This window comes from Amborella trichopoda, chromosome 6, assembly GCF_054954075.1.
Source record: "Amborella trichopoda isolate Santa Cruz 75 chromosome 6, AtrichopodaSantaCruz75HAP2 v2.0, whole genome shotgun sequence".
In the NCBI taxonomy this organism is placed as follows: Eukaryota; Viridiplantae; Streptophyta; class Magnoliopsida; order Amborellales; family Amborellaceae; genus Amborella; species Amborella trichopoda.
Genome location: NC_142341.1, coordinates 48506435 through 48520669, shown reverse-complemented (window position 1 = coordinate 48520669; position 14235 = coordinate 48506435). Strand labels below are relative to the sequence as shown.

The 14235-nt window shown below is 34.2% G+C and overlaps 1 protein-coding gene across 2 annotated transcripts; it reads right to left on the bottom strand.

Annotated features, from left to right (window-relative positions):
• Window positions 1–4805: 4805 nt before the first annotated feature.
• LOC18441913 (uncharacterized) lies at window positions 4806–11618 on the bottom strand. Of its 2 annotated transcripts, none has more exons than XM_011627857.3 (5): window positions 11197–11618; window positions 10964–11067; window positions 7102–7199; window positions 5768–5949; window positions 4806–5527 (listed from the first exon to the last, which is right to left on the bottom strand). In XM_011627857.3, the coding sequence occupies exons 1-5, from the start codon at window positions 11573–11575 to the stop codon at window positions 5484–5486; spliced, it is 807 nt and encodes a 268-aa protein (XP_011626159.2). In that variant the 5' UTR covers window positions 11576–11618; the 3' UTR covers window positions 4806–5483. The 2 variants fall into 2 exon arrangements, with proteins under 2 accessions (XP_011626159.2, XP_088725061.1); XM_088868935.1 differs by having other exon boundaries at window positions 10964–11112; window positions 11197–11590.
• Between the last annotated feature and the right edge of the window lie 2617 nt (window positions 11619–14235).

Here is a 14235-nt window from a genome sequence, read left to right as displayed (position 1 = left end):
AATAGCCGGCCAAAAGCCACCCAGTAAATAATATCCAGATAAAATTCCTCAACTAGATATAGAATATCACCATAATAATATCCAGATAAAATTCCTCAACTAGATCTAGAATATCACCATAACAATAGTTGTTAGTGAGAATCTTAAGAGAACAAAGACTTGAAAAACCATATACAAAACTACATATGCAAAACTTTAAGGCAGGTAGTTTATTTATGGCAATTAAGGGCCGGTTCTAATTGGTGGGTTACTTAGTTTCAATTAGGGGAGTTGCAATAATGGGTTGTTAGCGGGTCACATTCAAGAATAGACCCCTTAAAGTTATGGGGTTTTCGTTTCAAATTATTTTCTATTGCTTGCTTTGTTGCATCCTAGGTTCAGAAAGCCATGTCCGCAGTCTGCACTGACTCGGATACCGAGTCCACCACCTGTTCTAGACCCATTAGGTTAACCCACCTTGTAGGGCCGTATGGAGATTTACCTTACTCCAGGTCAGGCCAACTCTGGTTCCAGTGATCATGAAGGAATTCAGAAGTTGAAGAATTATTTGCGACAATATATTCAGATAAAAGAATTGGGGCAACTAAGATATTTTTTTGGGATTGAACTAGCTTAGTCACAATATGGTATTAATCTTACCCCAAAGGAAACATATAACTAATTTACTAACATAAATATGAATGTCAGGGGCTAAACCAATTTATACACACATAAACCTAGTTTATTTATGGCAATTAAGGGCCAGTTCCAATTGGTGGGTCACTTAGTTTCAATTAGGGGAGTTGCAACAATGGGTTCTTAGTAGGTCACATTTAAGAATGGACCCCCTTAAGATATGGGGGGTCTAGATTCAAGGTTTCCCTTTGTTTCTCTCTCAGCCCCAACTTTGGCTTGTGAGAAAAAGGTATGTAAGCTTTAAGGTACATTTTGTTTTTTGTCATATAAATGAATGTAATATTGATTATAAGTGGGTGACATGATATGTTTAAGAATAAAAGTAGACAGGGCCTCTGGGCCTGAGGTTTATGTATAAAGGTCATATAAAGGAAAGCATAATGCATAAGGATAAAAGTACTCATCCAACGGGTTAGGTTAAAATATAAAAAATAAGTGGCTAAAATAATATTTAATTTTTCAATTTTAAATTTTTTGGGGTGACCGTATTTCTCAATCAAGCACAATCAAAATAATATAAAAATAATTTATGGAAAGTAATAAAAGACACATTTTTATCTTGTCTTTCGAGGAGAAAGGAATTTAGGAGCTTATAAATGAAAATATCGCGGATTAGTTCCTCGACTACTGTGCTAAAATTAGAATTGAACACATTTGGTGGCCAAGGCAAACAAGGCCAGTTTCACAACTTGACTAAGCCATAATTCCCAATAATAAAAAGTTATTAGGATTGAAATATTATTTTTCAAATATTTATTCGGACATGAATATTCGACATGGATTTCACATTTTCTAAATGGATAACGTTTTAGTACACACCTATTTTAGCCATCTACGTTCTAAAATCTATCTTGGAGGTAGATTGAGAATCCAGAATCATGTGTCTATTATCTCAACCACCATGATCATGAATACAAAAATATATCAATTTTAAAATTTTAAAAATAATTCATCTTATTTTCGGCCATTTATTTTAATCCCTCATCACCTTCAAATTTCTACTATTTTTAGAACTTCAAATTCCTGGATCCAAATATAAATGAATTTGTATGTCCTAAAACCCCATGAAACCAAAGTGGAAGCATGAGCCATTGGCTCATTTATTGTGGCCATCTCCAATATCATCTGTCGAGTTCAATACTCAAAAAGACAAAATTAAGAGCAATGTAAAATTGAAACTTGAATTCAAGCTCCACACCACTAGGCAATGAATGGCACACGTCCCTAAAGTCACATTCATTGCAATCTTACCTCTCTCTCTCTCTCTCTTAACCCCCACCTCTACTTCTCTCTCTTAGTCCCATGTTCATCTCCATTCCCCCCCCTTCTCACTCACATTCATCTCTATTCTTTTCTCTCTTATTAAAATATTCTTTCTCTCTCTCCCATTCATATATATTCCTTTCTCTCTCTAATTAAAATATTTTGTTAGGAATTGTGATCTTTTGTTAACACATCTACATGGTGCATTATAAATAAATAAATAAATAAATAAATAAATAAAGAAATAAAGAAGTGCAAAACAACAACCCCTTTTTACTTTCGTTTGTTAACTGAATAGTTTAATAATTTTCCTTCTCTGATGATTTTCCATTTTAAATTTATTAGGTAGTTATCTTGAATATTAATCATTTTAGACCTTTCCTATGTTTACGAATTATTTTTGTATTTGTTTTTTCAGTTTCTAACTATTATTCCTTGATGAACCGGACCTGAACTGGTCGATTCACTGGATCAGATCGGCCGGTCACCGGTTCGATGGGATCTAGTTTTTGAAACACAACATGTATGCATATACACTCAAATATGTTCTCAAATGAGTCCCATAAATTCAATCCATTTGGTCATGAAATTATTATAGTATGACCTAGAGAATCATCATCCCTCAAAGAAATTTGACGACGATATAGGTAGTGGGTCCTTCCAAACACGTAATTAGTTCATTTGTACTTTCCATTGTCCCTTAACTATTTGCCTAGCTGACCTACCAAAGGCTTGAACTTGCCCAGCCTCTTCTTGACTCCATAAAATTCATGTAAGCTCTAACATGAAAATCATGAATACGAAAAAATAAATAAAATTTGAAAAATAAAAATAGTAATTCTATTACGAAAACATTGGGATCGTTAGTTTCAATTGTTTTTAGATGGATCATCTATTTGCATCCATCTTTAAGATTGATGCGTTATACCTCTGGACCGCATATGCAGAAATGGGGTCCAGCCCAAATGAAACAATTTTCCTTTAATGAAACATATTGGTAATTGTAAAAAGAGACATTTCATGAGTATGTTCAACAAAAGAGAGAAAGAAACGTTTATGTATGTGTGAATACAAATCGCACATGTGGTTTTTTATTTTAATCGCACATGTGGTTTTTTATTTTATTTTTACTTCTTCGTCTCTTGTTTTAAGCTAAAACTAATTCAAGAGTTATGATGTTGTAAGAACTTTGCTTTTAAAGGGATTTGTCTCATTATCTTTTAGAGAGAGAAAAAAAAGAAAGAAGTGAAAAGGTCATGTTCGAGGATTTTGTAGGCAACTGTATCTGTCATATTTTCTAGTAAGAGAAATTGAGAGAAGACGAGTACTTAGTGGGTGTTTTAGGAGCCCTATTGCAAGTCCTATTTTACTGAGGGAAAGTGTCAAGGAGAATTCATTTTTGGGTGTTTTTGGCGCTTGGTTTTAGGCCCTTTTTAGAATGATAAAAGGCTGCCATAATATGAAGTTTTGAGTCTTGAATTCACCTTGTAATCTTCCCAAACTAGTAATTAAATCCTTCGCACTATTTTCCCGTAGATATAAGTCACGATTGGAGGCCGAATCAAGTTAAATCTTTGTGGTATTTGATGCGTTGTTGCTGTATTTTTCATTCTTTCTTATAGTAACGATGCCATAATGTTTCCATTGATGATTTATGTGATTTTGGATACACAATAGCTATTAATGTGAATGCCCTTGCTGTACTTTCACCACCATTGATCCCATCATAAACCATACAAAAAGGTTAAATGTATGTTACATTTAACCTTTTTGTATATATATTACATTAATGTTAGTTATCAACCACACTATGCAAATTTAAGTTCTTTATGTTAGTTACCAGTCGCACTATGCAAATTTGAGTTCTTTATATTACTCTTGCACACACACACATAGAGAGAGAGAGTTTCCTTACTAAACCTCTTTGGGTATATACACCATCTTAAATAATACTGCTTTCAAGGTTTCAAATAAATATTCAAAAAAAGCTTAAAAAAAGTATATAAAAAAACTATTTACTCTATACAAATAGGCCACAATTACTTTTATCCACCAGATTTCAAATCTGTAAAAATATCATTGATCCCAAACTATCAAATTTGACATCTAATGGCTACAAAAGTAATAGTGACTTTACAATAAAAATAAATAGTCTAATAGTTTAAAAAAAAAAAAACTACAATTGGAGAGTGGATGGGTTTGAAAGTACACAAACACTCGAAAAAAAGATCAGCCAACGTTGACAATATTGGATTGGCTTACCATGCTAGTTAGTTTTATGTCTAGTCAGAATAGGTTTTAACTACAAGCTTAATTAAGTGGCTGGCATTTTTTAAAACAAAAATATAATAAAAATGGTTTAAAAATAAAAAAATATTATTAAAAAATTCCCTAATTTAAAAATAAAAAATATATTATTAAAAAATTACCAAACATCATTTGACTAGTCAAATATTAATTTTCATATTTTTTAATCAAATTATTTTTTATGTTGAACTAAACCAACAAATGCATTAATTACAAGCCATGGTTCCTGACAATTTAGTTTTTGGACCTAACACTTGCCGGAGACCAACCCGTCATAAAGCATTAACATCTACGCAAGAAAACCAAACATTCACACGCATGAAAGTAAATGAGCAAAATTGCTAATATTAGTAAATGAGCAAAATTGCTAATAAAAAGCATCCATAGGGTGCAATGTTCCCCTTCTTTTGTGCTCGAATCAATCAAATTCAATTATTAGTTTGTTAGAAGAAAAAAAAATTATGGAAAAAATTCCATATTATAGTGTGCACCAGATCGAGACCATTAACATCATATTGTTCATGATTGAAAAGTCATATCGATCCACATGCTAAACGAGGGACAGAAAAAAGGAGGAATTTTATGGTCCTAAATTCATTTACAAACATCTATTTCCAAAGAAGAAAAAAAAGGAGCCTGTTGAATTCATAAATACAATGGAAATAGTATTCATACAATCATACCAACTGAATTCATTATTCCACCATAGCACCAGTACTAGGATGCATGCACACATGAATGTGCCTGGTACATATACACATTCAAACCTCAGCACCACAACCATGCCCTCATGCATATAATTGCATGTGGACCCGGTGCATCTCCATCCACTTGCAAGAATAATTGACTAACCTTTACGATTTCGAGTTATAGCTTCGAGATTTCTTTAGCAGTTTGGTGGTGTTATAGCTTCGAGGTTTCTTTGGTTGCTCCTGAGTCTTTAGTCAGCAACAATACTTTTCTCTCTCAACACACTGAATCGGACAGTACATGGGTGCATGTCACAAGGACCCTTAGCTCATGAAACTTCCATTCCAACTCTCAACCATTTGCCCATTCATAAATCCATGCATGCATGGAAAAGAAGTAGAGATTGTTGTCTCCAAATTTGTTCCTTCTCCTTTTTGTTGGAATGTGTGAATGTTTGTTTAAACCAACAGCCTCAAATGTTGCAACATGAAGGGCTCAATCAAGCTACAGGAACATGGTACATCTCCAGTGATGAAAGAATTTCTAGCTCATGGTTTTATTAGATCCTCATCTAGATCAACATGCCTTTCATCTGGGACAAGAAAAACAAAGCAAACCATTTACCAGATGTAGTCCACAGGTTTTCTATTCATCTTTTCAGTGTAAGTGAAAATTGGTACCAGATATGGAAATAAATGAAAGGCTGTGAGTATTGGCAAGATGATAGTTTCAAGTTAGAACACTGATTTTTTGTTTTTTATTTTTATATTTATATTTAGGGGAAAGGAAAACCGGGAAGAATTTAAAGAATAAATGGAGAAATGGATGATACCATGTTCTCCATCAGAGCTTCTGAGGTCTCCCAAAAGGAATGCATCTAAATCTTGTTCTGATATATGTTTTGCTGGGTTTGCCTCTGTCATTTCTACCTCATAGGCTGCTTGCTTTGTTGGATTCGCAGACTCCTGTGCCATTTGCCTGAGCTTTGACTCTCGCACAGCGCGTAACTCATATCTGAGAGACACATTTAAACAGAGAATAACAAGAGAAAAAAACACAGATTATTATCAGATTATTGATTCAGTAAAGCTATACAAACTTGAATCTTCCAGTCGCTATAATGAATCTCAAGAACATTTTATTTTTCGTAAAATCATATAAGGATTCTTCCTAACATGCTGTACAAAGAAAACAAAAAGGTATGGTCAATTTCAAACTATGGGACTGGATATAGAAAAGGACGCGGTTAGCATGCAGCCAAGCCCGCACATGTAGAAATGCGGGCCTGGCACAATAAATATATTTTGAAATATAATTTGATCCTAATTTTTGGAGAATATATAATCTTTAACATGGAGATCATGAATATGAATAAATAAATAAATTTGAAAACTAGAAATCATAATTATATTAAGAAAACATTTGGATAAGATGGATGCTTTTATACCTCTGGACCGCATATTGTACAAATGCGGCACAGCAAACAATTGTTCTATAGAAAATAAGGACAATTCCCCTGATTCATGTGTGTTGGGTATTTATTCTTTTTAGATAGTTGATGCTTGAAAGTCTTAGGCAGTGTTCCACTTAGAAACAGGAACCATGGATATTATTAGCAAAACAAGCCCAAATATTCCGTTTATTGGTAAAACTTTCCATTCAGGAAAGTTTAGGTGTGACGTCGACCCAGTATAACACCTGTTAAGAGGTGCAAGTTAGTTCAAGTGGAAAGATTGAAGGTAGGCCCAAAATGACGTGGTTGGAAGTAGTCTAAAAAGATATGGGGATTTATGGCCTCACTGAGGGCATGGCCTTAAATATAATAGAATGACTGACCAGTATTCGTGTAGCCGACCCCAATTAATTGAGACAAGGCTATGATGATGGTGATGATTGGTAAAAGAAAGGAGGAAAAAAATAAAAAGATTAAAAGTGTTAGTTCATAATTCAAGCACAAGGATACATAAGCATTAACAACCAAATTCTCTGAATTCATGATAAATATGAATTAGTACAAAGATCAAAGAGAAATTTTAAAATCTATAACCTTGTTGAAATTCATCTTCCAACATAATTTCTATCAGTTACAATTTGTTGTCTTTTATCCTGACCTATGATTCTTCAATCAATGTCCCATGTTTCAAAAGTAAGAAGTGTGGCACTTACGGAGACACATAAATTTTGACAAGCATAAAGTATATTCCCCAGAATTGTCCGTCCTTCATATGTCGTGGACAGAGAACATATCTAAGGTGTGAAATCTCCTGCAACCACATCATCAGAAATTCAAGCTTCTCTCCAGAAAAGTTTCCGAGACATCATATGGAGTAAATAGATAAACTAATGCCTACATTTAAGCAATTCAACCACGCAAAAGCAATACATGTTTAGAAAATCAAAGAAAAGTTTCATCGGTTATAATAAGCTGTATCCACAAACTAAATAAGCTAACTCACAAGGAATGCAATTTTAATGGAATGTACTTATGAACAGCTTGATCCTCATGAGACATCAGAAGTCACATGGCACAAGAGAAGGAAAACATAAATCAAAACAAGGCACCATGAATTCTGGTACCCAGTGTAAAAGAAAAAAGAGGTTTGATCATGCCTAGGCGAAGGTGGGGAGGGTGCCTAAGCGCTTCCCCAGGCTGATGAGCCCTCCTAGCAGGCCTGCTCCAAGGCAGGCGTCGCACCTCAGCTGATGTGACACCTAGGCGCTCGATCCATAACTCATTAGGCCGTGATCAAAACTAGTGCTAGGAAACTGGGCTCATTTGACGTGTAATGACTAGTTTCTATAGTTTGAATTACCAAATAGGGACATATGGTTGAGGACATACAGTCGCATCAGAGAATTATGGTTGAGGAACTCGACTGGCCGCACTGGGACTCGCCTGAGACAACTCTGTTTCCCAAAGTCTGAAATTCAGAACTCCAGAGCTGGGCCAGTCTAGACTTGGTAGTATGTATAGAAAAAGTGATATGGATTGTAACTTGAAGATTTCAGCTATTATACTGGTTATATCAAGAATGGGAATTCCAGTCCCTATTAATATGTGTTATGCAAAAATAATTGGAAAAAAAGGTGTAATGCAAATGAAAAAGCTTATATTTCCTTCAAACCTTTGTGAGGATCATATTTATTTGGTCCACAGTGATTTCTCATTATATAATGCTCCCTAAAAACCACGTCTTACATAACATTTGAAAATAGGGATTGTATACAATGAGATCATTTACCTTTTGTACAGGGGGTCACAATTATTTACAACCGTTCGATGTGAAATCCGATAGCTTGGGTGAGTTACAAAGTTCAAGAAAATTTCTTTTGAACTTTTTTTGAACTTTGAGCTTGGTCAATGAAATCAATGCAGCCACCCAATTTCATATCCAATAGACAATGGTCAAGATTGATTGTGAACACCTTGTACCAAAGGTAAATGGTCTCGTTATATACTTCTCCTTGAAAATATACTAATCACCCTCTGGTGAACTGGTTTCTGGATGTATATCAGCTTTCAACAAATGAAAATACACAATGGAAAGGAAGTCCAAATCATATAATTAAATTATGAGGATCGTGACAGTCATTTTCTTTTTTTCTTTTACTAAAAAGGTTGACAATATTAACCATATTCTTACTATGTCTTTTTAACAAATCTTTTGACATTCGTTTTACAATAGGAAAGTAAGCATTTATTTTTGGTACAAGGAGGTCACAATAGTCCTAAGCCATTAGATGCGAAATCAAGCAGCTGAGGGTGTACTTTTGACTAGCTTAAGGTGTCCAAACAATTGTTTCTCAAATTTTGCGACAACTCTAAGTTGTCAGATTTCTCATCTAATGGGTGCAATGTTTGTGACCTTGAACCAAATGTAAATGGTCTTATAGTATAAAATATCTTTTACTAGTCATGAATTACTGAGTTTTCGATCATTGTTAGTGATACATTAAACTCGAAATTCATCACAAAATTCATTAACTGCAATTTCCTCATTTCCTTCTCATCCAATAAAAGTCAACAGACTAAGATCCTGTCACAATCTTCCTTTTCAACTATAGTGTGAATGTCAAAAGACTCAATTCCATACCATAAACTCTGATATTTTCTTTCAGAAATCAACAATTTTCTCCATGTACGTTAATAATTTTCACAAAAAATTTCATTGATGACAAACAAATGGTTCACAACTCTTAGTAGCTGAATATTCTATGAGAGAGGGGCAAGAAAAACCAAATAATGTTATTGTTTTCATAAAATATAGCACCAATGGTGAACAAATGGTCTGTAGGCCTCATAAGTTTCTCAGTGTTTTGGCTAAGATCAAATGTAGTATCTATTCTTATCAGTATAATATGGTCTGTAATGGAGGTCAGTCTCGTATTCTATTTCGATGAGTTAAATTACCAAATTCTATTCTAGATTGCTCATTTCAAATGGTGGAAACCAGGTGTAGATCATATCAATCAAGGAAATCCGTGGCTAGCAAGTGGAGGAGAGTTATGAGAGATAATGGTTAATCAATCACTTTGTCTTGGCTTTCTCAATCAATTCAGGAACTAGTTACCAAAAATGCTGCTACTAATGAAGGTGTCTTAATGGTAACTGAAACAGATCATCTACGCTTCTGGGATTATGTTACTCCATTTTTCGATAACTAATTGTCTCAAGAACATTTCTCAGGTGCCACTACAAATTAAAGGTGAGGAAAGCTGCATGTCGTTCATGACCAGAGGAATCACGTGATGGCAAGCACAACTACGGCCACATGGAAACATAATTCAGCAATATTTTGCAATAATTAACTGGGTACTGCAACACTCAATATATGAAATGAAATCCATGAATAAAAACCATTATTGTGCTGAAATTGAATGTTGCATCCATAAAGCAATCTGAGCTCCATGGGATAACAGAATCACCAGAGCTGCAGAGTGTTCTCCCAAGTACTATGCAGTAGCTTTGGAACTTAATAATGCTATATAAGCTCATACCCATGCAGCTTCAGCTTTGAAATGGATTTGTAGTTTTGTACACTAATCGAAGGGTCTGAAAGGCTCACAATCATTAGATGGCTCAGAGGCACATCTCCATAGTTACACAAAGAATTGAAAGAAAATTGATTACAATCAAGGATCTTTTGTGTAATTTTAGAATTATGTTTTAGCACTCCAGATCCAAGCAAAGGTAACATGGTGGCGGAAAGGTTGACGACTTTGGCTGCAATTAGGACTAATTTGGGTCTCCAGAATCAGGATTATGTTCCACCTTAGGATCCTGACACTGTTTATGAACTTTACAACCATTAAACTTAAACAAAGAATATCAATTATAAGAAAAACCTTCTTATGTTAATCTTCTTGTGAGTGATCAAGAACAGCCAATATAGAGATACAGAGCTCCCATTTTCCAATTGCCAAAACGATATCCCCCATTTCTTTCTGAATTTAGACAATTCTAATGTTAGGGACCAGCTCTGTTTCAGGTTCATAGTAGAAGCTCCGATGTAACATTATTTGATAGTTATATGGAGTCCTCAGTATCTCATAAGAAACCCGTATAAATTCCATGCATCTTTCCCAATTCAAAATGTTTCAAGCGAAGGTTGAAAAGCTTTCTGATTTGAAATCATAGTGGGAAGTGAAATACATTAGAAACCAAGCTAGGGAAACCGTAAGGAACAGAATTGAACAATTTTACACATCATGCACCGAGAAAAACTCATAAACTTCAATGGAACAAAACCCAAGTTCCCCATCAGTGCAATCTTGTGTAATCATGCTTGATAGTATCAAATCACAAAGCAGTTCCCAATCTTCACATATTAACAAAACAGCATAGCATAGGCCCCATCAAGTAAACATATTTCTGCACGCTAAGCTCATCAAATTTCCACAAGGAACTCAAAGAAAGCACATATTAGATAGATAGAACCCATAGATAATTTATTCAAAATATTCAGAACCAAACAATTTTCTCCATTTTATAGAAATAAATAACAGAATATGTAGAAAAGGGCAATACCTTAACTGATGAAAGAATTATCATGGCATGTTTCTCTTGCCATTCTGTGAGATCCTGGCGCACATTCCCCACTGCCGGATCATTCGAAGGCCTCCCTTCATCAGCTAAAACACATTTTCCCCAATCACATAAGTTCTTTAATCCAAACTCTGAAATGAGAACACATTCACCCCAAACATTGAGTTTCAAAGAAAAAAAAAACCTGAAGAAGCAAAACAGGGAGGGAATCATACCTTGGAGCCTGAAATCCTTGAAGGTTTCTATAGTGAAACCTTTAACAAACACTATTAATTCATCAGTGACTCCAAATTTCAACCTATCTTCAGAGGAATTGGAGGAAGAAGAGGTGGATTTTGTTGGAGAAGAAGATTTGATGCCATGGGTTTCTGTTATGGTTTCTGTCTTGAGGAGGTTTGGTTTAATGGAGACATTGGAAACCAATTGCTTTGTTTTCTTGGTGGTTTCTGTAACAATGTTACCAGATATCTTTGCTGCGTCACCAGCGAGTGTTTTGGCCCTCCGAAACCACGATTCCATGTCCTTATTGACTCTCTCTCTTCCTGTGAATCGCTGAGGAGCTTCTGCACTGAATTTGTGCGCTTTGAGATCCATGGAGAGCTTATATATTACGGAAAAGCTTGCATACAGGTTATTGTGTAGTATTTGCATACACCACTGGTGTATTTATGAACGTGTGCTTTAAGGTATTTTATGTCCATATACTCTTTTAAGATCGTTATTTAAGAAAGGGGAAGTTTATACATAGCGGAGGCATATACTCTTTTAAGATCGTTATTTAAGAAAGGGAAAGTTTATACATAGTGGAGGCTCTCAACAATCAAATTAAAACCCACATTAAAAATTTAAAATTTCACTAGAAGAGGTTATTTTGATGCTCAAATATCTTCAAATTGATCAACTTGTTAAAAATTTCCCTAGAAGAGGTTATTTTGATGGCCAAATATCTTCAAATTGATCAAATTGACGTCAATATTCATGGACATGGAAAAAAATAATAATTTAAAGTTATGAAAATGTTGCACCATGCAATGCATTTTGGACCGTCAATTTTCAAGATTTTCATAGATATGCTTTATCTACACTATTTTTGAAGCTTTAAATTTTATAATTAAATATAAAAATATATTTTAAAACTATCACAAAAATTTCCAATAGTAAAACAACATTCTCAATACTAATTGAAAATACGATGTACTTTGATTGTTTAGAGCCTCGGCTCTAATTTCTTGTGTTATGATGTCCATACCTAATTTTTTATATTTTTCAAGGAAAAAGCCTATATAATCTCATGTCATAGAAGTAGTAAAAAAGAGTGTCATGAGGTTAAAACACCTTCCAATTAATCATCTTGAATTGATATAAAGAAAAACATAATTTTGAGTTCTTAGAAAGACATATTGTAATAAGTTATTAGGTCTATTTATTTTTAAGACTTTCAAGTATTTATAGATCTGTTCAATTTGTACATTTTTAAAATTTTAAATTTCATAATCAAATTTGAAAAAAGAATTTCATGCCACTACAAAATTTCCTAACACCAGAATGACCGACAAAATCAAGAAGCATGCCTAACTTATAAGGTGGGTACCTTATACACTCACTTTTTAAGAAATTTTGAATTTTTTATTTTTTTTGTTTATTGTTCATACCCAATTTTTTATTTTTTACTTTTTAAGATGATGATAATGCTCCGATTTTGGGTCTTTAAAATCCGAAGCTTTACGCTTGTAATAAAATAGTTGGACCTCTTAGTGATTATAAGGCTTAAAAATACTTTAGATATAAACTTCAGACTTTCAATATCCAAATTTTGGATTTTCAAGATAAAAAAGCTCAGTAAGTATGGCCTCACGCTTCGGATTTTGAAAATTGGAAGTTCTCTAAATTTCATTAGACTAAACAAATCCGAAGCTTTCTTTACTTACAGATATCTGCTTGCTAGAAAACTTCCATATAAAACTACTGATTTTAAAGATTCGAATTGAGGAAAAAAAAAAAAAATTTTGGGTACAAACTACGAAGGTAATATTTGAATTTCATTTTTTTCGACTGTAATTGAAAGAGATATATACGTGTAAATTACCCTTTAAACTTTCACACAGGAATTACTTGTTGCATCCATTCGAAGTAGCCTCTGACTCCAATTGTGATGCTTTTTTAATCCCGTGATTAGCCTGGTTCTCAGGGTATATTTTGTGGCCTAGGTCCTAATTGTTTGAAGGCCAAGCCAGGCAAACTCATATCCGGACCCGAGGTCGGGTTTACCCCTTGGGTCCTGGGTCTAGTCGGGTCTATTGCCACCCCTCACTGCAGTGAAAATTGCCTAATTTGCTATCTGCAAGGCAATTATTTTAGAAATTAGGCAATTTTCCTTGTATACTTTTGCCTTTTTTCCACTTTGTTCGACCTTCAAATTCGTTTTTTGCATACTTTTAACCTCTCTTCGAAAATTTTTGATTACATTATTTCTCATACATCTACAAGATCAATTCCTAATGCCTACCTTCCCTTCTCTAAACTCTAAAATTATACTAATTCAATTCCCCAAAAGTAGGGTGTGACCAAGGATAAAATGCAGGATTGGAATAAGAGAAAAAAAACTAGAATTCCTTGTATGGTGGAAGACCTCTGCAAGAAAGATAATTCAAAAACAAAAACCATTTCTGAGATTACTCGATGATGACATCATTTAAAACGATAATGCCAAGATAAAGACTTACTAAAATTTTCTCCAGACAATGTAAACAGGTTCCTCGCAGAGATCTTAAAAAAGTCATTAAGGGATATCTGATTTTTTGAAAGGATCTACAACCCATTGGAATTTGGAAATATTGTTTAAGAAAATCAATTAATTTTTTTCCGAAATAAGAATTTTCAGCAATGTTCAGAAATGGTTTGTTCTCTCTTTTATAGTCAGTGCAGCATCTGTGTTTTCGACTTAGGGGGGTTCCAATCTGAATAACTCAACTCGATTTCGACTTGGTTTTCCAAGAGCCAAGTGGGACCCTGATTCTGATTTTAAAAACACTAATTGCATCCTTTAGTGTGTGTGTATTTTCTTTTTCTTTTTTTTTGGTGGGGGAGGTTGGGGGGGGGGGGGGGGGGGGGGGGGGGAGAGAGAGTCATCATCTCAAATTAGAGTCTAATCAGCTCGATAAAATAACCATTTAACCTTTAGTAATTAATTAATTTTTTTTGCTCAATAATTTGACTTGCTCACACCACCCACAACCATGCAATGAACCATAGAA